The 24,372-nt window shown below is 35.9% G+C and overlaps 1 protein-coding gene and 1 pseudogene across 2 annotated transcripts; both read right to left on the bottom strand.

Annotated features, from left to right (window-relative positions):
* Positions 1 to 203: 203 nt before the first annotated feature.
* On the bottom strand, positions 204 to 1,174 carry LOC120204943 (40S ribosomal protein S29-like). Of its 2 annotated transcripts, none has more exons than XM_039204927.1 (3): positions 1,008 to 1,174; positions 549 to 648; positions 204 to 434 (listed from the first exon to the last, which is right to left on the bottom strand). In XM_039204927.1, the coding sequence occupies exons 1-3, from the start codon at positions 1,067 to 1,069 to the stop codon at positions 426 to 428; spliced, it is 171 nt and encodes a 56-aa protein (XP_039060858.1). In that variant the 5' UTR covers positions 1,070 to 1,174; the 3' UTR covers positions 204 to 425. The 2 variants fall into 2 exon arrangements, with proteins under 2 accessions (XP_039060858.1, XP_039060857.1); XM_039204926.1 differs by having other exon boundaries at positions 204 to 459.
* Positions 1,175 to 1,821: 647 nt separating this feature from the next.
* LOC120204941 lies at positions 1,822 to 3,944 on the bottom strand (annotated as a pseudogene).
* Between the last annotated feature and the right edge of the window lie 20,428 nt (positions 3,945 to 24,372).

Consider the following 24,372-nt stretch of genomic DNA (forward strand, 5'->3'; position numbering starts at 1 on the left):
CAAAACTTTCAGATTCAGACAAACCTAAGAAACTGAACAAAACCGGTTTCCGATCACCAGAACCATGATGCAAGATTTTTTATGCATCGACTCCATGCGTAACCATTCCTTGGAGCATAACCAATACATCAAACTACAATAACAAGGATCAAATGCGGTAGAGAGACTAAAAACTTCACTATCAGATTGCATAGGCAACGAAATGCCAATAATCAATAAGATCATTCACATTGCATAGACAATTTATAGTAAAACCAGCAATAAACTTCCATTAAGAAACAACAAAAGTACTCCTCATAAAACACTTCAAAGGTCCCAGAATAAACTCAATAAAAACATGATCTTAAAGTTTCTTCTAATTAGAAAACCATACTAAAATGGTACATACTTGAACGAATTCCTCCCTGCTTCGCATCATAAATCCCTCAGCGATACTGCCAAAGGAAAACAGAGAGCAACCAGGGGTTAAGAAAGCTGATAAGAGAAATTTCAAGATTAAAATAACATTAATCATCAGATTAATAATTTCAAAGAGTCATTCGTATTACCTTAATGAATCCAATTTCCTTGGCATTGCTACGGAAGCACTGTCTGCAACACATGAGTCCATACTTCCTTATGATGGCATGGGGGTTTCCACATACACGACTAAAAAAACAGAGTATTAAACCACCAAAAAATTATCAAATAACCAAGACTTCAATCATATTGACCCAAAAAAGCTTGAACAGATGTTTCTCTATGCCGCCTAATGCATAATTCATAACAATCTCAACATAAGGGAAAACCTATATCACTAACACTATTGTACATAAAGATGATCATGATAAATAAACACAAATCAATAATAAAATATTATTTCAGATCGTTAACTTCAACGCAATAAATGCTAAAAAAATGTGGGAGAAGATTGAAGTCAGACATGATAAAGAGTTAACAATAGCAGTCACCTAATTAAAATCCCGAAGCAATCAAAAGAAGAAGAAAATGAGAGAAGATGAAGTTACCAGGCGCGAGAGCCAGGCCCGTAGGTCTTGGGGTGAGAATTCCAGACATTAGAGTGACCCATGATTGATCAAAAGCTCCGGAAGGCGAAATTAGGCTCGTGAGCTTATTGAAAAACCTAGAATCGGAGGAGCCTGGTCAAACGGGAAAACGATGCTATTTATAGATGGATTCCAGAAACCCTAGTTTCGATATTCTGAACAGATTGTTTTCTTTTGGTCAAATTTGTAGTTTCATCCTTGTTCTATCCTCGATTTCAAGGTGATTTCTTAAATATAAATTAGTAACAAAATAACTATTATATAACTAATTACTAATACGACCTGTTAGTCAACTAATTCAAACTGGGTGTTGTATACGTTCATTAGGGAGACAATAATTCGAACTGTTAACGTTGATTAAAGAATCCACATCACTTCAATAAATCAATAGTTGCTGATTAAAAAAAAAGAAAATAACTATTCTTAAGATAAAAAAAACTATTTTGATAATTATAATCATACATTTGGTGGTATAAAAAAATTAAATTTAGTTATCTATTAAGAATCATATATATTGACCACTGAAAATTTTGAACGATTTCAATAATTTGGACTAAAAACTAGCATTAACAATATTAAAAGGGTCAAATTGTATCAAATTAAAGTATTATGACTAAACCCATAAATTTAATATAAAATAAAAAAATTTATGTATGCAACTTTTCTATAATATTTTTTGTTATAATATACTTTTTTATGCATGCAATTTTTTAAATTAAATTTTTCTATAGACCCATCCAATAAAAACAGAAAGTGAACCCTCAAGAGTTTAGAATAACAAATGGAGTGCTTACAAACGCTCCCAAATACTATAAGCTATTTATTACATCAAATTTTAGGCTTACAACAACTAACGCGTAAGAAGAAAAGTCAGGAAGCAAAATTTCACAACTAAAACAAGATGGTTCCCTAATTCAGTTTTGCCCCTAAGCATCCTAGTACTAAGATTATAAGGACCTGATTCCGGTGATCAAACAGTTCTTTATCAGATCTTTAGTCCGTCTTCGAAAGCCGAGAATCAATGGTAGCAGATCAATCAGCCGGTAACCGAAACCGGTTTCTCTAGACTTGCCATGTATGCCATATAGACAGTCCATAAATACGAGAACAGATTGCTCACCAGCGGCTGTCAAAACTGAATGCCATCAGGAATAAATTTCATGAATTTAAGCCACATAAAAGGAAGAAAAAGGAAAGAAGGATCAACCATACCTGCAAATGAACTGGGATGAACCTGAAAGTGATGAAGTCGCAAAAGGGCCAATACATCAGACCATTTGACATTGTAGGAAGCAAGTCTCGTTTTAACCTTGAAACAATTTCTTCACCGCTTTCACCTACAACCATCCACAGCAGCTTAACCAAAGTACTTGTATCAATTATTTTTGTAATGTGCATGATAAATACAATATGACTCCTAGTTGAATCACAAGCATATGGATATAAAGAGGTTATGCACGAGTAACAAACATCATACATCGAAGCAATTCGGTTATTTTCAAATATAAAAATCGGTAGGGCGAGTAAGTAGTGACGGAATAATCAGCATAACAGAGCAACTACAGAATGGCAACTGCATGCAAACATGTGTTCATCTCATGATATGCAGGGAAAGGGCATAACATTGTAGCTAATGAACTGCAAAGCTGTGTCCATCCTGTGACATGTAAGGAACATACCTTGTAGACGAGCATTCAACGAGAAGAAAACAGCGGTCATGAACGGTCCAAAAAGTAGCTGCCCCATGGCCATTTTCTTGAAGGTAGTGATCAAATCCCTCTTTGGAAAGAGTTTCGACATCAAGTTGAACCAGAAATGCAGTGACGGTCCTAATATCAACAATCGAAATCCAGCCATTCGTGACGTCCTCACCAAATCGTAAGGATCCGCAGATGACTTCGAAATTGTCTGACCATAAAATTCCATATTAAAAACGTAATGAAAGATGCAGGTCCTGACTCCTGATGCAAGTAATTACAAAGGCTAAATGTATGGATCATAATCAAATGCAATTAAACTATAGTCCATAGTGTTTATGCATACACCACATAAAGGAAATTATAATGTGTAAGAAATGCTGACAATGAAACTAAACTGAATTATACTTAATACCAGAAAACGAAGTTCAGATGATGATTAGACAACAAAATATCCAATAAATCAATATATCGTTTTTATAATGAATTACTACATGGTACTTTTTAAGCATAAGTAAAGAAATTGTGATGCCTTTATGTTCTAAATGCTTATTTACAGCATAAGACAAGTCATATTTGACTCATCAAAAACTCAAAGAAAACCTCCCATGTTTTTGGTGTGAAAATGCATCCTTTTCAGGGGGGAAAGTGAAGTTTCAAGCCAACCCAGAGGATTTTCTTTCCTTTTCCTCCACTTCATCATCAGCCAAACAGAAACCATATACAAAACAAAATCCCCATGGTTAAATCTTTTTTTTAAAAGAAAAAGGGATTACCTGAGCAGACAAATCAGCAGCTGTATAAATGACCGAAGAAGTAACGCTCTTTGTTAAAACGGGCCACGACTTCACCATTCCTAAATACCATCCAACAAACCCAATCTTCCCAAACGACGTCGTGGAAGACGAAGAAGAAGAAGAAGAAGAAGTGAAAAGCGATGGGGGGATCTCATATTCTCTCACTTTCCGTTACACGTTCGGGAACCGAAAATACTCTCTGTTTTGGGTTTGCGTTTGCGTTGCGTTTGGTTCCTAAGAAACGTATGGATTCTGTTGATCGGGTCGGCTAAGTCGGGTTGTTTCAGTGAGAAGCGGGTGAGGCTACCGAAACTAAGCAAAGAACCGCTCATTATGTATGTGCTTTCCTTCTTCTGGGGGCTTCTTCTGTTTCTCTTTCAATGGCGTAGGGTTACTGTATTATTTTCTTTCAAGCTTTGAAAGCTTTGATCTTTGAGATGGTTTAGCCGTGGTTTTGACTTGTTTTAAAGTTAATTAAAAAAAAAAAAAACAGCATACGAATGGTCCCGATTAAAGTGGTGCTTTGGTGAGTATTCCGTTTTAAATATGTTTTTTTATTCATAGATCTTATTTTGTTGAATTTTTTTATTATTAAAAATTATAAATGATTGTATAATTATTTATAAAATTTAAATTCTTTTTTTAAAAGATTTACATTTGTTAACATTTATTGACATTTATGTTATTTTTAAATACCGACTCAACGATATAATATTGTAAGAATTGACTTGATAATATAATATAAATAAAGAGTTGATATATAAAATACAACTCAATCATATTTTATCATTTCTTAATAAATTAACATTCAGTTCACACAATCATCAACTTTTAATTAAAAAGATGAACTTACATATATATTTTACATGATCATTATATAATTTTAAATAATTAAAGGACTCAAAATCAATATCTAAAAATCATTTTATAAATTTTAATAATCCTTATTATATATAATTAGGGATAATTTGTGTACTTCATCTAAGAAAGAAAATGTGTTTCGTCTTAAGCTTTTATTTTTATTTAGGGTGTGTTTTTGTCGTAAAATGAATTACAGAATTGGTTTTCCCCGAAATCACATGTTTGGTTCATGTAATTCGTTTTTTCAAAAATATTTTCTCGTGTTTGTTTCACTTAATTCGTTTTCCGAAAAATGTTTTCCAGTGTTTGGTTGGAAGAAAATTGGTTGGTCAACGTAATTCATTTTACTGGTCTACAGAATTTCCTTTGTGTTTTATGGAAAATGACTTATGATCTAATTTTCCGTAAGTCATTTTCTAAACTTTTCACTTCAAAGAATAAATACTCAAAATAATTTAATTTTATGAATTTAATATTAATAAAATATTTTAATATTATTTTCATCAAAATATTAATTATTAAAACATTTAACATATATTTATTAATATTTATATAATAATATTATATTTTTAATTATAATAAAAATAATCAATTTTATTATAATAATATAAGATATTATATTTTTATTTTAATAAATATATAATAAATTTTTTATATATTTAATAATGAATAATATTATTTATATATTTAATATAATAATCTAATAATATTTTAATAAATATATTTAAAATATACTAATTAATATTTTTAAAATATAATATAACACTATTACTTTAATAAATAATTATATAATTATATATTTTTATTTCTAAAATATACCAATATTAACATTTATTAATAAATTATAAAAATAATATTTATTAATAAATAAATTATTTTAATATTTTAAAATAATAATATTAAGTTTTATGATAAATAATATTATTTATTGTATTTATTATTTGTAATAAATAATTTTAAAAAAAATCATTACTAGTGGTAAAAAAATTTTTAAATAACATCTTCCAAACATCAAAAAACGTTTTTCAGATTTTTAAAAAAAATGTAATTCATTTTTCGAAAAACGTTTTCCATAAATGTAACTCATTTTATAGAATTCAAATTCAATAATTCATTTTCCAGTAATTCATTTTCCAGAAAACTAATTACAGCAAAACAAGCAGACCCGTAATTCATTTTACGAAAAACATTTTCCATAAATATAATTCATTTTCCAAAATTCAAATTCCAGTAATTCACATTCCAGTAATTCATTTTCCAAAAAACCAATTACAGTCAAACAAACATACCCATAATTTCGGGTGTTGTTCACGTTAGGTATTTGGTCTTTGAGAGGGCTTGTTTTTTTTCAAGAATGTTTGGAATTCGCGAGAAGTAAATTCCCGTTGGACAAATGTAGGAATAGATATCTCTGAGAAACAGGTTTAATTATTCTTCTAGGTCCTCCACTCTTTTTAGTTCCATAATCCCGTGAATTTAATTCCTTTACCTTTCAAATTACGAATCCAATATTATCCCAGACGGTCGTTATGAAGAAAATGAACGTTAAAAGTTGAGTAATTATTCTGTTCAAAATCAACAATGTTTATGATCATAGCATAACTTTTCAATTTTCGGTGGTTAAAAGAGAATTTTATTCATATTTTAGTGATTGTTGGTGTAATCTACATAATTTTAATTTAATTTAATAAATGGATATATATAAACTGCGAGTAAGAAATGAAATAGTGAAGGTGCAGCGCGTGGAGGTGTTAGAACATATTCGAATACTCTCCATGAGTTCGGCTTCCTAATTTGTTAATTATTTTAATAATACGACTGCTTATCCCTTTCTTTTAACGCCACGTTTCTTTCTAATTACACGTAACCGGTCGTCCTTCAAAGTTTCCAAGTTCTTGTTCGTTTGCGTCGGAAAATCTGATCTTTACAGTTACGTCCCTCCACTTTTGGTTATTGGAAATAATTGTCCCTTATATTTTGCTGCTTCCGGTTTAGTGTTCAGATCCTTCATCGGGTTTAGAGATGATAAAATAATCCATATATGTTGAGTTTCAACATAGTATAGGGGTGTGTATTTTCGGATACATTTATTATTCGATCCAAAATTTTAGATATCCGAAAAATTTGGATCACTAAAATTGCGATCCGTATCCAATAAAAAAACCGGATATCCAAATTTTCAGATTGGATATCTGATCCAAATTAAAATTTTAATTTGAAAAAAATAATTTTAAATTTAATATTTTAATGAATATTATTAATGATAAATTTTAAAATTTTGAGTGAGAAATATCATTAATTTCTTTCATATATATTTTAAATTTTTTTCGTGACACAAAAAAATGATTTCATAGATATTATTAATGATTTCATAAAGAATTATCCTTCCCAAAATAGAAGTTTATTAGATAATTAACACATGCTAAGAAAGCTATAGAAAGATGAATGGAAGATTTCTTATTCAAGAAGTATATTTAACAATACAACACTCTTCAGCTTTTATGCGCAACCACTAGCAATGCTAAGCTATAACAGATTCTATTTACAACTCTAGACTCAAGTAGGCACATAACATACTATAGCTGAGCTGGTAACTAACAAACTGCTCTAGCTTCTAGACTATACCAACATGCTCCCTACTTCTTTCACTTTAACTTCTGTTAAGGAACAGACCCCTAATTTTTGCCTGAACATGCTGATGTAGGCTTTAGTCAAGGCTTTGGTCAAGCCATAAGCTACTTGATTCTCAATGATACAAAATTCACCTTCAACTTGTTTGCAACTACTATTTCATGAACAAAATGAATATCTAGATTGACATGCTTTGTTTTGGAGTGATAAATTGGATTAGCACTCATGGCTATGACGCTTGAATTGTCACTCCAAACAACTGGTGTTGACTGCAACCTAACCCTCATGTGACTCAGCAAAGCATCCAACCATGGCACATCTGATTCTTATCTACCAAGCTCTTATATTTAGCTTTAGTCGTCGACATGGACATCATTTTCTGTTTTTTCGAGCTTCACATCACATGACTTCCACCTAAATATGCATAATTCTCTAATATTGAACATCTGTCGTCCACACTTCCTCCCTAATCAACATCCACAAATGCAACGATTTGAAGGAGTTTTGCAACTGAAGAGAACATATGACCATAGTCAAGGTGTAACACCTTTAACCTGTATAGGAACTCAATTACAAGTTAAAGATTTCACATTAACTTGTAAATGCTTTCTAACAAAATCGGTCAAATCTTGATCATTTTAAAAATTTATTCATCTACGTCCATTTTCATCAAATTTATTAATCATGTAAAATAAAATTTAATATTTTAACTTAAAAATAGATTCGATTTTAGGCAGCAATGTGACAGTTCGATGCTGAATCATGTCTAAAATAAAATTGCCTAAGCACTGCCTGTATAAAACTTCATTTCGATAGCCTAATAAATATAATCTAATAAACTGCTATTCATGCAAAATTTTAGATATACTTAATATTGTACTTACTAATTAATTTAATTATATATATTTTTAGACTAATTAGAATAAGCTGACTTATCATAGCAACAAAACACATGTAACATACATGCCAACTAGCTAAGTCAAATAGTGGTAATTACCGTACTTGTAACACTCGAAACCTAATTGGGCCTAAAGTGTCACATTGAGCTACCGAGACAACCCCTGATTTTAAAAAAAATCATTTTCTTTTCAATCACTCTATATGATATCAAAATTAAATCACATTATAAAAACATTTATAAATCCGGAGCTCCGGGACTCTAAATTTAAAATCAAAATAATACAAACTCTTTCTTATAAATTTGAATACATAAGTAAGGTCTTGTGAATATACATCCCCTCTAAACTACAATACAATACTTTGAAAGAGATACTAGAAGTCCTGTAGCGACGGTGCTCCACGAACTGCTCCCACTACTAACCTGCCAACGGAAACATCCAAAGGCTGAGCTTACAAAGCCCAACAGTATAATCACCAATCTAGAGTAGCATTTAAGAGTTTCATAAACATAAGCATGCTAAAGATTAGGTACTAAGTAGTAGGCACATACATGATCTTGATCAAGTGCTACCTACTTAAGACTAAATTGATTGTCACTGAAATAAGGGTCTCACGCTTCCCTTAGTCCTCGGATAAGGGCCTTGCCATGAGCACGCCACTAAAAAGGTCTCTAACCCTAATGATTGTACTGCTAAGCATTATCTAAATGTGACTCCGACACCAATATGCATGTCGTAATGCAACACTAACTCTGCTATACTAGTATATGGTATCACACAACATCATATACTAGCCTTATTGGCTCTGCTATACTAGTATATGATATCATACAACATCATATACTAGCATAATGAGAGGGGGTACCGATATCACAAACATCGGTAAGGTCCCTATAAGTTGCTGGATGATCTCCTGGTATCACATAGCGTCAGGAAGACCATTGAGAAGGAATCTCGGTATCACACAATATCAAATATTCCCTCTCAACTGAAGCGTTGGCTTGTTATCACACTTCGTCAAGACAAGTTTTTTTTTATAATTGAGGCATTGGACTAATGCGAGTATACCTGCATATCTAAGGCCTAAAAGTTTTAATAACTGACTTTACTAACCCACTCCTTGTGAGTGTTCGAGCCTCGCACCCTAGCTAGCTCCTGAAGTGCCTTGCACACTAACAATGCCCTACTAGGGCAACTATGGTAGTTTAAACGCACTCTAGCATAGCTAGACACACTAAAGTGGGGTTATCCTCTCACTAGCTGCTATGTCGCTCGTTTTCTCATTTAGAATGTTATGCTGGTGTTTTTTTATTTTGTATTCGCTGTTAGTTAGTAAGCTACTCTATTTTGGTCGTTTGTTACTTAAAGCGTTTTACTCATTCTTTGTCTCTAAGGAAATCTCTACGCGTTTCGTAATTGTATGACGATTATTGAGTTTGATGTTCACTAGCTGAACAATCTGCTAGCCCGATACCTGTCTTGGGTTCAACACTGGGTAGCGACAATCTGATCACCCTCATTGAAATTCCTTTTAACACCCCTTGAATTGAATGGACAACTTACACTTCTTAGGTTCATTGACGTTCTCGAAGCCCACACTGGACAACTTACACTTCTAGGTTCATTGACGTTCTCGAAGCCCACACTTTTTTGGTTCAACACTGGGTAGCGACAATCTGATCACCCTCATTGAAATTCCTTTTAACACCCCTTGAATTGAATGGACAACTTACACTTCTTAGGTTCATTGACGTTCTCGAAGCCCACACTTTTTGCTAATTTTGAATCTAAATTACTCATTGTACCGCTGGTCGGTATATTCCCTTGTAATATTCCTCGTTCTTAACTATCTGTATATATGCTCGACTTAAGATACATGGGCGTATTACGCTTAATATGGTTGCATCCATTGTAATCCACCTTTAAACACATTCTTTAACACTTATTCTAGTGTTTTACACCTATTCGATCCTATTTATTGCCATACTATAGGTCTAGGGCCTCCCAGGCAACATTTTAGGCCTATTTGGTCACTTTGGGTGGGACTTTCAAACCATCTTATGGGGTTTTGAAACCTCTGCTGTAGATTTGCATTTTGGACAAGGGGTTTTGAAACCTCTGATGCATATTGCACTATTCTTACAAGAAAGCTCTCCAAATCACTATAAGCTCTCATAAGGTCCCTAAATGTTTAATAAAGCTTAAAGAGGTTATTTAGGGACATCTAGCATTATAAAAACACTAGTTTTTTTAACAAAAACATCATGGCAAGAATCAAATAAACCCTAATACACCCAATTACTCAAATATTCAATATGCATTATGGTTTATGGAAATCATGACACCACAAAGGATTAGAAATACACTACCTTGATTTTGGAAACCTGAAATGAAGCTCTTTGCTTAGCTACAAACCTTTTTATAAGCTTTGGTTGATTTTGCACTCTTTCTCTAGCTAAACAAGAATCCAAGAATCCCTTAGCACAAGAAAGGTTATAAAATTGATTGATGATGGATTTAAAGTTTAAAGAAGTGAAGAACAAGAATCTTACCTCCCACTTTGATCTATGGAGCTTGAAGAATAAGATGGAAGAAGAAAATAGAGGAGAAAGAAGGAAGAGAAGAGAGTATGCTCATCTTTTTTTTATTCTTTAAACATACGCCCAACATTCTTATAAAACCCTAGGATTTGGCCTCATTTTATCAAATGGTCTTATTGTATTTTTAGTCATTGGCATTTTGTCTCATATTCAAAAATCCTTATTTTGTGGCTAATTGGACTCAAATCCAACCCAATTAAACCATGAAATCTATGGGGTCCACTTATCTCTTGGGTAAACTCGAAACTACTAGCCCAAAATTTGGGGTGTTACAACTCTCCCCTCCTTGAAAGAAATTTAATCATTGAAATTTACTCGGTCAGAACAATAACAAATCCTTGGAAAAACAATTAGAAACCTCGAAGCACCTAAACTCATATTAACTTACACCTCACTGAAAAAGTCCTTACAACTCGATTTATAACTCAGCAACTCATCCACTAATCTATAACCATCTCCCCCTTTCTTATAGGATGTTAACTGCATCAATCTTAAGCAACCACCTTCGAAAAATGCAAAACCATCGATTCTTACTCTGGTTGAATACTTAGAACATTTCGCAAGGAAAATACTACTCCACGACTCAACTACTATCACTTAATGTTTCCTCGGCTAAATTTACTCGATTTGAGTTAACTTACAGCATAACCTGACAACTTCATTTACCTGCTAAACCTAAATAACTCTGAGATCTCAAGATACTTGCCAAATTATCTCTATACTAACTACTAAAAATATTACATATATCATTGACAAATTTCAATCTCTATGCTTTTGTTGCGCAACTCTGATTCAATATTCATCTGAGCTACAAGACTGCTTCTAAATTACTTAACAATTTACTTACGCGTTATTTAATTAATCACACATCCAAGATACCCACAACTGAAGTTCAGTCATTTTCCCAGCGAAACTAGCAACATCTGGCTCTCCCGGAGAGCACACAACACAAATGGATATCTCTCGTAACCAATTTCTGACTTAAAGGTTCTGAGGCTCTACATCTTGCTCCCGCCATTTCTACCACCATCAAGCTCTCTAATAACAACTAATATTAATCACACGACACTTAACATACTTGATTTCTTTTAATATGAAACACCTAAGGTCTACGACACTATGCAACATTGCATACTACTGGATGTGATATATAGCTTATGCTCATATCCCACACTAAGACACTACTGACGAGGCTTGGCTCTCTTAGCTAATTTACTCACTGTTCGCGTCCGAATGCATACTGACAAAATCAGATGGTTCTTTGTACATCGAGAATCGTACCTTGATATATTACCTAGATTATCCTTAGAACTTAGGGTAAAATTTTGGAACTACAACATCATAACATAAACCTTGCTAACTTACTCTTCGTGAGTACTTGGGGCATCTCTACCCAGTTAGCAACTGAAGTGTCTTGGCACCAATTGAGATATTTCTTGACATTTCCGGCTAGGCAACTTGGGTATTCTTAAAACTCTCGCGAAGATCTTTATCTCTAGCGTTGAACTTGGGATTACTAACTCGCTATGGGTTGGTCACACAACCCTTATTGATGAAATAATATGGTCCCATATCTCACGTCTAACGAGACCACATGCAAGGATGCTCCTTAAGAGAACACGCAAAGGGAAAAATTTGTGGTTATATATTCTTAGGGTTTACTTTTAACTCAACAAGAAACAACCACTCGTACTATAAGGTCTTCATATGTCTCTAAGCTTGCAACTATGAAACCCGAGTAACATTTATGCTGACAACTTTCCTTTGATCGACTACTGAATCTAACTTAAGTATTAGAAGAATATCTAAGGTTTACCTATTAGAGTCTACATACTCACCACTCAGATCCTCACTCACGGATTCTCTTCCTTGAAAAATCTTCCTGCTATACCCATTGACACTACAAAAGAATATATACACTACACTTACTGAAACAACATGAAAACTGAGGTAGCTGAAAATATACATGGCACGAACTGTGAAACTGATGGTCTCCTATGAGACTGACAAAGCTGACATCACTCTCATCTACTTATGCGAATCTTTGGCTCTATTGGCCACTGACTAATACGGAATTTATGACTCAAATAAACACAAGGGCCTATGAAAGTACATGCCCACTAAATAATCGAGATGTACTGAAAGAATCCAGTCTGGAAGCTCTAAATCAGAGACATGCTCCTCGAACTGGTACCTAAGGAGCTGCGTACGGAAACACATCCATACGCTCACTCATAAGCTTAGTGCCACATAAATAACCCTACTATATTACATGCATCTAACATATAACCATGATGTAATATAATCATGAACAATTGCAAACACTCAAGCAAATAAGTAAGTATCATGGTGTAGTTCGGGGTCACTTAGCATCACGGAACTCATACCCATCTTTACTTACAACAAAACTTAAAGAAGACATGGGTCACATAGCATCAATCCTTGACTTTGGGTTAGGTCTGGGTTACGAAGCGTCAGTACTTTACCCGGCTAGTATACTTTCTAGATTACTCAGAATGCGGGTCAGATAGCATCAGTGCAATGTCCAACTTGCAATTAGATTGCATAAACACTTATTTAGAATTATCCAAAAAATCCTTACATTCATATTAATGTCATTAAGTAACTCGGGTGTCCTCATCATTTTCCGAGCATCAAAAAATGGCATACCTCATTAAGATCTTATGTTATCATACATTTAATTATGAATTTTCTCATGTAATTTTATGCAAAGGTAACACTTAGCTTCCCTTGGGTATCTCAAGTCAATTTATATAAATTTTAGTCTCATATGTCTCAAATCTGACCGTTGAATCGATATTGGTCCTTCAGTATTGAGTAATCGCCCTGATTCAGCTGAGTAAACTGGTCTCTCAAGTAATTGATATGGGACTCGCCTATGTATTTTCCCTTGAACTAGGACAAAAAAAGCTCCCACGTCAGACGCTAGGGCTTCAATGCCATCTCCACTGTCTCTCACCAATCAATCACATCACCCTTCAGTAGGATGGTGATGCACTCAAGGTTACCCTCAGGGGTAAGGTGAAGTTATCACAGGCTGCGGAGGGTCTCATGGAGCCACTGGCCGGTGGCTACATGATCATCCTTTTGATCCGAAAAAGTCATTGGTGTTGTAGTGGTAGAGTCTCTCGATGGGAGACTCGTGAGGGGCTATAGAAGGTGGATCAGGTGGTGCGGTTACTCTAGGGATAGCCCTAACTATGTGCCTTAACGTCTGCGTGAGGTCATAGAAGAACGTCGCCTCATCTATACCTGCATCTTCTGGGATATCTCTCTCATAAGTGTTGGGGATAAACTCATTCTCTTAGTATTCTTTCTGGGAGGCATGACTTTCCTCGTGTCATTTTTTGTTATGGGATCGTCAGCTAAAACATATGATTTTAAAAAAGAGAATTTGAGTCAGCATCGCCATTTCCATTCATTTTAAGTACGCTTGACACTCTAGAGGCATGTACTTCATGGACATTTAATGAATCTAACTCGTAAGTCCTAGATGTAACACTTTACTCTAATCCGACATAAAAGTCGATGGAACACGATGTTGCACGAAACACCAAGTAGCCAACCATTTTTTAAACATTTCATCCTTAGTTTAATAATATATATCATCCAAAATACCATGTATGACAAAATAATAGTAGTTCAAATACGAGAGAGCTCCCGACAGATGTCTCCAAAAATAATAATAAATAGAATACAAAGTTTACGACTTAAATATATATAATGGTATATGAAAGTAATGTCCACTAAATACTCGAGATGTACTCTGAAAGGATCAAGCCTCGAAGCTCTAAATCGGTGATGTTCTCCTCGAACTAACACTTAAGGAGTTGCGCACAAAAACATATTCCATACACTGAGCCCACAAGCTCAGTGCCACATATACAACCATACAATACTACATGTATCTTACATATAATTATGATGTAGTATAGCCATGAACAATTGCAAACAGTCAAGCAAACAAGTAGGCATAAGGCTAGGTCACATTGCATCTATATCTCAATGACTTCGAGTTAGGTTCGAGTCATAAAGCATGGTACTTTACTCGACTATTCTACTCCTCTAGAGTACTCGGGACAAGTCTAGGTCACATAACATTGGTACAACGTCCAACTAGTAATTAGAGTGCCTAAGCACTTATTTAGAATTATCTGGATAATCCTTACACATTCATACTAACGTCCTTAAGTAACTTGGGTTCCTCATTATTTTCCCGAACATCAAACAAAGGCATAAGTCGTATGAAATACTACCTCATTAAGATCTTATGTTATCACACATTTAGTTATGGTTTTTCTCCTGTAATTTCTTCAAAGGTAACACTTAGCTTCCTTTTGGTCTCTCAAGTTAATTTCCATAAATTTTAGTCCCATCAGTCTTAAATATGATCGTTGGTATCGATACAGGTCCTTAAATATCGATACCCATGACCATCTCGATACCCTACACGAGTCTCAAAATAATAAATAGTTATTAGAATCTAGGTCTCGATACTAAGCTTGTTGGTCTCGAGACCATGGCCCTGGTATCGATACCCCTGAATTGGTATCAATATCACTGCCTAGAAATCATGGTTTTTTCCCCAGATGAAGAACAATCTTGATATCAATCTTCTAATATCAAAACTGAACCTATAGAACACATTGCTTTATCACAAAAAAGCCTAACTTTCTATCCTAAAACCTCTAAAAGGGTCTTCAATTGATGTTTAATGCTTATTCAAACTACAAGGGCATATGTGAACTACTACTCTACATAAGAACACAAAAAACCCATTTTCATGCTTCTAATCCCCCACCCAAATGCACACAAAGGCTAGAGCACAAACATGCATTAAACTCTAAATTTTGATCTACAAACAATAGAGAATGGTTAGAAAGGTGTTACTTTTCACCTAAGACTTGCAAAACAACCCCAAGCTCACCTGAAAGTCTTATTTACTTTACCTTGAGCTTTTGAGCTTTCCCCGACTTTTCTAACTTGGTTTTTTTAAACAATGAATGAGGTTCTTAAAGATTTCACCTTTAATCCAATATGAAGTGGAAAAAGAAATAGAGCATAGAAGAGAAGAAGAAAGAAGACAAAGTGGATGAAAAAGAGGAATGACAGAGTTCTGCCCATATACATCACTCTCATTAATTGATATTCAATCTTCGAAATAATTTTAGGGTTAATTGCATTCCTTCTCCAATTTGATGCACACATTTAAAAATATTCTTTTTAAGCCTTATTGGGATCAAGCCCAAACCAAAACCAAAACAACTATATATTGACCTAAACTCTTAAATGGTATTTCTCTATCCATTTAAAAGTATTTGGGTTTTACCTGAAACTACTAACCTGGGAATCAGGGTGTTACAACTCTCCCATTCTTAAAAGAAATTTTGTGCTTGAAATTTTACCTGAGTAGAAAAGATGCAGATACTATAGCTGGATATCCTCTTTGTTTTCTCACGTTGCTTCTTCAGTACCATAGATTCTCCATAAAACTTTTACCAATGAAATGTATTTGCTTTTTAACTCCTTGACATCCCGATCCAAGATCTTTATTGGTTTATCTTCATAGTTCATATAATGACTTACTTCGTTCTGGTCCAATGGAATAACATGAGACGGGTCTTAACGATACCTTATAAGCATTGACACATGAAATATGTTATGGATACAATCTCTGACAGTAAAGCCAAACGGTAGGCTACCGGTCCAACCCTTTCGAGAATCTCATATGACCTAATGAAACGCGGAGTCAACTTCCCATTTCATCCAAACCAAAGTACTTTCGTCTATGGTAAAATCTTCAGGAAAACCTTGTCGTCAACCTCAAACTTTATATCTTTTTGGTTTAAATCCACATACGATATTTTTTGGTCAAAAACCTCTCTGAATCGATCTTGAATCATTCAAACTTTCTCTACCACCTCACGGATCAAGTCAGGTCCAACTAGAATCCTATCACTATATATTGTCCAACACAAAGGTGTCCTACATCTCATTCTATACAAACCTTCATAAAGCCATTTGAATGCTTGATTGGTAGCCATTATTGTAGGCGAACTCAATCAATGGAAGTTGATCCTCCTAACTAACCTCTAGATCTATCGCACAACACCTTCACATGTCCTATAAGATATGGATCACACGCTCTGACTAACTATCGGTCTGCGGGTATAAAGCGGTACTAAAATACAATCGAGTACCCAAGGCCTTATGAAGTACTTTCCAGAACCTAGATATAAGCCACATATCTCGGGTAGAGAAGATCAATATCGGTATCCCATGTAGTCTCATTATCTCCTAGATATACAACCACGCTAATCTCTCTAGGGTGAAGTCCATGCAAACTGGTAGAAAGTGAGCAGACTTGGTCAATCGGTTGACCACTACCCAAATGGCATGTGCTTCTTTCTCATCGTAGGCAACCAAGTCACAAAATCCATGGTTACCCTATCCCACTTCCACTTTGGAATCTGAATAGGTTGGAGTAACCTTGATGGGACTGATGTTCTTCTTTCACCTATTGATATACTAAGCATTTGAATACAAATTTAGATATTTCCTTCTTCATACTCGACCGCCAATATAATTGATAAAGGACTTGGTACATCTTGTTTCCTCTCAGATGGACCGAAAATAGACTATAGTGTGCCTCCCTAAAGATCATGGCTCATAACTCACGAACTGTCGGAACACACAATCGTCCCTAATAATACAACAGATCACTGTTGTTTAATTCAAAACCTGGCGCTTCACCTCGATGAGTTTGGTTAATATTGGTCATCAAACGAGTGTCAGTCCTCTGAAGATTTCTTGATTTCCTTAACTAATTTAGGCTCCACTTGCAACTCAGTTAATAACCTTCAATCAGTAGTCAAGCTCAAACGCACAAGTAAGGCTCAAATTACAGACATGACATTCTGACTCAAGGAATCGACCATGATATTTGCCTTACCCAGATGATAGACAATCATGCAGTCACAATCTTTAAGTAATTTTATCCAACGCTACTATCTTAGGTTCAATTCTTTTTGTGATAGTAAGTATTTCAAACTCTTGTGGTTGGTAAAGATATAACACTTTTCCTCGAAGAGATTGTCTCCAAATCTTTAAGCCAAAGACCACAACTGCTAATTCTAAGTCATGGGTAGAGTAGTTACGCTTATGCGGTTTGAGTTGTCGAGACGCATACAAAACCACCTTACCCTTTTGCATTAATACACAACCCAACCCGTTCAATGAAGCATCACTAAACACTGTGTAATCTTTTCCCGACTTTGGTTTCATCAACACCAGTGGTTGGGTCAAAATCTCTTTTAATCTTTCAAAGCTCTGCTAGCGCTTATCATTCCAAACAAATGATACTCCTATTTGTAGCAACTTTTTTATCGGGGTGATAATCATGGAAAACCTCTTTACAAATCGTATGTAGTAACCAAAAAGTCCTAGAAAACTATACACCTTAGTTATATTCTTCGATGGTTCCCACTCAATCACGGCTCGGATCTTCTGCTGGTCTACCCGAATGCCCTCAGCGGCCACCGTAACCCAAGAAAGGACAATTATGATAGCCAAAACTCGTACTTGCTAAACTTGGCATACAACCGACGCTCTCTCAAGGTCTATAGAATGATGAAGAGGTAGTACTCATGCTCCTCCTCAAAACGCGAATACACCAAGATATCGTTGATGAACACCACTATGAACTGATCTACGTATTGATAAAGATCATGTTTATCAAATCCATAAACACTGTCGAGGCTTTAGTGAGATCGAACAGTATCACCAAGAACTCATAATGACCATACCGCGTTCTAAATGCAGTCTTTGCTATGTCAATCTCCTTAACTTTCAACTGATAGTATCCTTACCTCAAATTAATCTTGGAGAACATTCTAGCTCCCTTGAGTTGGTCAAACAAATCATTGATCCTTCGAAGCTGATATAAATTTTTCACAGTTAACTTATTCAACTGGTGGTAGTCGATACATAACCTCATTGAGCTGTCTTTCTTCTTTACAAATAACACTGGCGCTCCCCATGGTGATACAGTAGGGCATATAAACCCTTGCTCCAAAGCTCTTGGATTTGGGTCTTCAGTTTTTTTAATTATTTTACTTCCACGTGATAAGGAGCAATGGACACCAAAACTGAACTTGACATACTTAAATGCCAAACTCTAGTTCTCTATCAGTGGGTCAATGATAACTCGTAAAAGGTCACATTTTTGTACCTTTTTACTTAAGTTATTGAATGTCTAAAGGCCCATTTAGAACCATATAGATGCATTTAGAAGCATTTAGTTGCATGTGGTAAATGAAAATGCCGAGTTCGACTGGCATTTCGAGAACGCAAAAGGTGAAAGAATATATTTTCTAGCCAGCTGTCCCCAACTCTCTGTGCCCTCACTCGAGTAATCCACCTCGAAGATATGCCTGGAGGGATCGGCACTGCAACCACCGGTCCTGCTGATGACGCCGTCTGACCCTGCAGATCTTATCTGTCCTTGGGCGCCTGCAACGGGATTATACGGTGTCTCAGTCAGCAACCCAGGTTGGATCACTGTTATATTTTGCCCGACTCTATAGTAAAACAACCATGGTTTTGGGGTTTCCTATGCTGGTTAACACCAAGTCTTAGGGTTAATTTTCCCCTATAAATAGAGGAGGAAGCCACAATGAAGAAGACTTTAGTTCCCCATTATTTTGAGCTTAAAAATTTAGAGAGAGAAGGTCTCATCTTTCTCCGTCAATCCCACTTGCCGTGGCATTTCTCCTTGACAAGACGAAGAGGGTGGCGTTCTGAGCATCCGAAAGGAGTCAGTTCATTAGGAGCAGATCTTGGTGGCCGAGGGAAGCATTGGGCAGTGCACGTCGAAGGCTTTCTCTCCTCCCCTTAGTCCTTTGCTTTTATATTTTGTTGTTGGGTTGTAAGGAACGAATGAATCTTGCTTTGTGCTTGTTGATTTCGAACCCCACCATGAACTAATCCAATTTGGTGGGAGTTCACTTGGATGTTTAAGTTTTTATTTTAATGAATGATTGTTGTTTTGTGCTTTATTCTGTTTTGTTTGTGAGACTTAATGCTTTAAGGTTGTAGGAGCTACGAGAGTAGCATTTCCTTAGAAGGTGCTTAGGGTCGAGAGAATGCCTTGGAAAAATATCTTTAGTCTTTGAGAGAAGCTAGGGAGGAACTACACAAACAAGGGGTTCTAGATAGTAACTAGGCCTAATCCACCTTAGACATAAGGATAGGATTTCATTATACTAAAATGAGTTGTGTATAAACGATAGGTTAGATGTTAATGCTGCCGCAAAAAGGTATTGCCGAGACATATCCTATTAACTGAACCAATAGGGTCACTGTAAGGACTTACGCCAATCGGTTTTGCCAGGGCATCTTTAATCTTTCGAGTCCCTTACTAGAGATATCATAGGGCATTTTAGTAGACTCTGTCAGGCAGGGTAAGCTTAGAAGAAACACCATTCAGAGACATAGACTTAGATTTTCCTTGTGACTCCTTCCACTCATTCCCATTGCTGCTTGTCATTTGAGAAAGCTAAAGTCCTATAATTATTAAATCGTATATTTGCATTTTATTTTGCCTTGACATTTCCATTGCTTGCACGTATTACAATTTAATTTGCCACAACATTTGCAATTACCATCACTCTACCATCATTCCATTTCCACATCAGCTATTCCAGTTTGCCACAACATTCTCATTTGTACATACCATCACTAACTTTACTTAGGTGACAAAGTAAAGTGCCTTGACAAACCTATTTGATTTCCCCAATTACCTGTGGAGACGATACTCGACTTATCACTTTATTACTTGTTCAATTGTGTATACTTGCACACATATCCGCACCCATTTATAGTACTCACAAATAGCGGACAGTAAACCCAACAATTCTTTCGAGAAGACATCCAGAAAGTCTCTCGTCACACGGATCTCCTTTAGATCTAAGCTAGGAATTTGGGTGTTGACGACGTGAGCCAAGAATACCCCAGAACCCGTACTAATCAACTTTTGAGCCTCCAAATTCTGAAATGACTCTCGAGGTGTAACTAAAATCTTTTTTTGCCATCAAAACTTTGTTACCATCGATTTATGTAGTTTGAGCTGCCTCGATCTACACCTCAAACTCGCATCACGATTAGTTAATCAATCCATCCCAAGGATTACACCAAACTCTCATAACGATAATTCCATCATGTCATTAGGAAATGTTTAATCTTGAATCTCTACAGAACATCTACGGTGGACCTTGTCTACCAACACATCTAACCTCAAAGGACTTGAGATACAGACCTTAACCTCTAAGTCCTTAGATGGGATATCACTCTCGGATAAGGTCATAAAAAATATATAAATAGATTAACTCGAGATCTATTAATGCAGTGACTAGCATGCTAAAAACTATAAATATACCTGAGATGACATCGACAAGCTCGTAGTCCTCCTGAGCTTTGACAGTGTATTAGCGGGAATCAACTCTAGCCTCGATTCTACTACAGATATGGCGGTACCCTTACTTTTCTACCCGAAAGTTGTACTATCTCATCACTAGTAAGATCCTTGACCCCTCTATGAAGACTGGTCAAACTTGAGCGGATGGTGTAGTATTTTATGCCTCGAGACAGTCTCTAACAAGGTGCTCGAGGGATTTGTACCCATAGCAAGCTCGAGAAACTCTATGGAAATTCTCTAAGTGCCTCCTTCTATAATGTATGTAAGTCAAGGTTTGCATGGTCCGATTTGATCCACTGGTACTCACCAAGGATGCTGAAGTCAAGGGTCTCCTATGATCCCTTGATTTGTGCCTACAGTTTGAAGCATGTCCCGACCTCTGGACTGGGAAGAGAAAGGTCTATGTGACCCTCGAGAGTCTCTGGACATCTTGTTTGAATGCTAGGATGGTTTCGTAGTGTCAGGTGCTCGATGACTCTAACCTGTAGAGCTGCTCATCAGACTAGCTCTCATTCTTAGAATCCGCTCAACTGCCTTGGCCTGGCGGGTTAGCTCAATAAACACTCTCAGTGGGTCAGCTACCAAGGGTATGAGAATATCAATGTGGAGGTGTCTCTGAACCTTCTGCAGTGGTTCTCCTAAGTGGACACTAACTCAGGCGCATAGTGGCTCAATCGAAAAAACCCACTCTCATACTCGTAAACTTAGCGATCTTCTTGAGTCAGCTGGGTAAACTACTCTCTCAAGTAATCAGCGTGGGACTCACCTATGTATTTTCCCTTGAACTCATACATCAAAAGATCCCACGTCGGATGCTAGGGCTCCAACGCCATTTCCACTGTCTCCCACCAATAAATCGCATCACCTTTCAACAGGGTAGTTATGCACTCAAGGTTACCCTTAGGAGTAAGGTGAAGTTGTCGCATGGTGCAAAGGGTCTCGCGGAGCCACTGGTCAGTGTTACAATATCATCCTTATCTGATCTGAAAAAAGTCAGTGGTCTTGTACTGGTAGAGTTTTCGACGGGGGACTCATGAGGAGCTACGAAAGATGGATTAGGTGGTGCGGGTGCTCTAAGGATAACCCTAACTATGTGCCTTAATATCTACGTAAGGTCACAGAAAAACATCTCATCTATGCCCGTCTCCTCCTGGACATCTCTTTCATACGTGTTGGGGATAAACCCATTCTCTGAGTTTTCATTTAGGAAGACATACTCTCCTTGCGCCCTTTTTGGCTATGGGCGAGATCGTTAGCCAAAACCAACGATTTTCATAAAGAAAAATGAGTCAGCATCGCCATTTCTAGTCATTTTAAGTACGCTTGACACTCTAGAGGCATGTACTTCATATTTAATGAATCTAACCCACAAGTCCTAGAAATGACTAAACCTAATACTCTGATACCACTAAATGTAACACCTTACTCTAATCTGACCCGAAAATCGATGGACCATGATATTACATAAACCACCAAGTGGTCAACCATTTTTTAAATGTTTCATCAAAAGATTAATAATATATATCATCCAAAATACCATGTGCTGAAAAAGTAATAGTAGTTTAAATACAAGGGAGATCCCGACATAAGTATCCAAAAATGATAATAAATAGAATACAAAGATTACGACTCAAATACACATAAGGGTATATGAAAGTACATATCTACTAAATACTCAAGATGTACTCTGAAAGGATTAAGTCTAAAAGCTCTGAATCAGCGATATGCTCCTTAAACTAGCACCTAAGGAGCTGTGCACGAAAACATACTCCATACGTTGAGCCCACAAGCTCAGTGCCACATAAATAACCCTACAATACTACATGCATCCAACATATAAGCATGATGCAGTATAGAAATGAACAATTGCAAACACTCAAGTAAACAAGTAAGTATCATGGTGTAGTTCGAGGTCACTACGCATCATGAAACTCACACCCCTCTTTACTTACAACAACACATAAGGAAGACTTGTGTCACATAACATCTAAATTTCCTTAAATTCGAGTTAGGTTTGAGTAATGAAGCATCGATACTTTACCTGACTAGTCTACTCCTCTAGAGTACTCGGGATGCGTCCAGGTCACATAGCATTGGTACAACGTCCAATTGGCAATTAGAGTGCCTAAGCACTTATTTGGAATTATCTGGATAATCTTTACATGTTGATACTAACGTCATTAAGTAACTTAGGTGTCCTCATCATTTTCTCGAGCATAAAAAAGCATAAGTCGTATGGAATACTACCTCATTAAGATCTTATGTTATCACACGTTTAGTTATGGGTTTTCTCCTGTAATCTTATGCAAAGGTAACACTTAGCTTCCCATGGGTCCCTCAAGTCAATTTCCATAAATTTTTAGTCCTATCTTCCCTAAATCTAATCGTTGGTATCGATATTGGTCCTTTAGTATCGATACCCATGACCCAGTCTCAATACCCTACACTAGTCTCAAAACAAAAAATAGCTACTGGAATCTGGGTCTCGATACCAAGCTTGTTGGTCTCGAGATTGTGGCCCCGGTATCGATACCCCTGATTTGGTATCGATACCACTGCCCATAAAGCATAGGTTTTCCCCAGATGAAGAACAGTCTTGATACCGACCTTCTAATATCAAGACCGAACCTACAAAATACATTGTTTTATCACGAAAAACCTAACTTTCTATCCTAAAACCCCTAAAAGGGTCTTCAATTAATGTTTAATGCTTATTCAAACTACAAGGGCATATGTGGACTACTACTCTACACAAGAACACACCATTTTCATGCCTTGAATCCCCCACCCAAGTGCACACAAAGGCTCAAGCACTCAAACATGCATCAAACTCTATATTTTGATCTACAAGTACTAGATAAGGGTTAGTAATGTGTTATTTTTCACCTAAGAGTTGCAAAACAACCCCAAGCTCACCCAAGAGTCTCATTTCCTTTGCATTGACCTTTTGAGCTTTTCCTTACTTCTCTCACTTAGATTCCTTAAACAATGAATATGGCTCTCAAAGTTTTCACCTTTAATCCAAATTTGAAGAGGAAGAATAATAGAGTATGGAAGGGAAGAAAAATAGAGTATGGAAGGGAAGAAGGAATAAGACAAAGTGGATGAAAAAGAGGAATGAGAGAGTTTTGCATGTATACATTACCCTCCTTACTTGATATTCAACCTTTGAATAGATTTTGGGGTTAATTGCACTCCTCATCCTCTAATTTGACGCACACTTTTAAAAATATCCTTTTTAAGCCCTATTGAGCTCAAACCTAAATCAAAACAACTATATATTGACCCAAACTCTTAAATGGTTTTCCTCAGTTCATTTAAAATCATTCAGGTTTTTACCGAAAAT

This window comes from Hibiscus syriacus, unplaced genomic scaffold (genome assembly GCF_006381635.1).
Source record: "Hibiscus syriacus cultivar Baekdansim isolate YM2019G1 unplaced genomic scaffold, ASM638163v2 tig00011761_pilon, whole genome shotgun sequence".
Classification (NCBI taxonomy): domain Eukaryota; kingdom Viridiplantae; phylum Streptophyta; class Magnoliopsida; order Malvales; family Malvaceae; genus Hibiscus; species Hibiscus syriacus.

What these genes read in the sequence shown, in the direction of transcription:
- LOC120204943 (XM_039204926.1), bottom strand. Translation starts at nt 1,069, where the DNA reads ATGGGTCACTCTAATGTCTGGAATTCTCACCCCAAGACCTACGGGCCT. An exon ending in GGGCCTGGCTCTCGCGCCTG is followed by an intron (nt 649 to 1,007) that starts GTAACTTCATCT and finishes CTGTTTTTTTAG; the next exon opens with TCGTGTATGTGGAAACCCCC. An exon ending in AGGAAATTGGATTCATTAAG is followed by an intron (nt 460 to 548) that starts GTAATACGAATG and finishes TCTTAACCCCTG; the next exon opens with GTTGCTCTCTGTTTTCCTTT.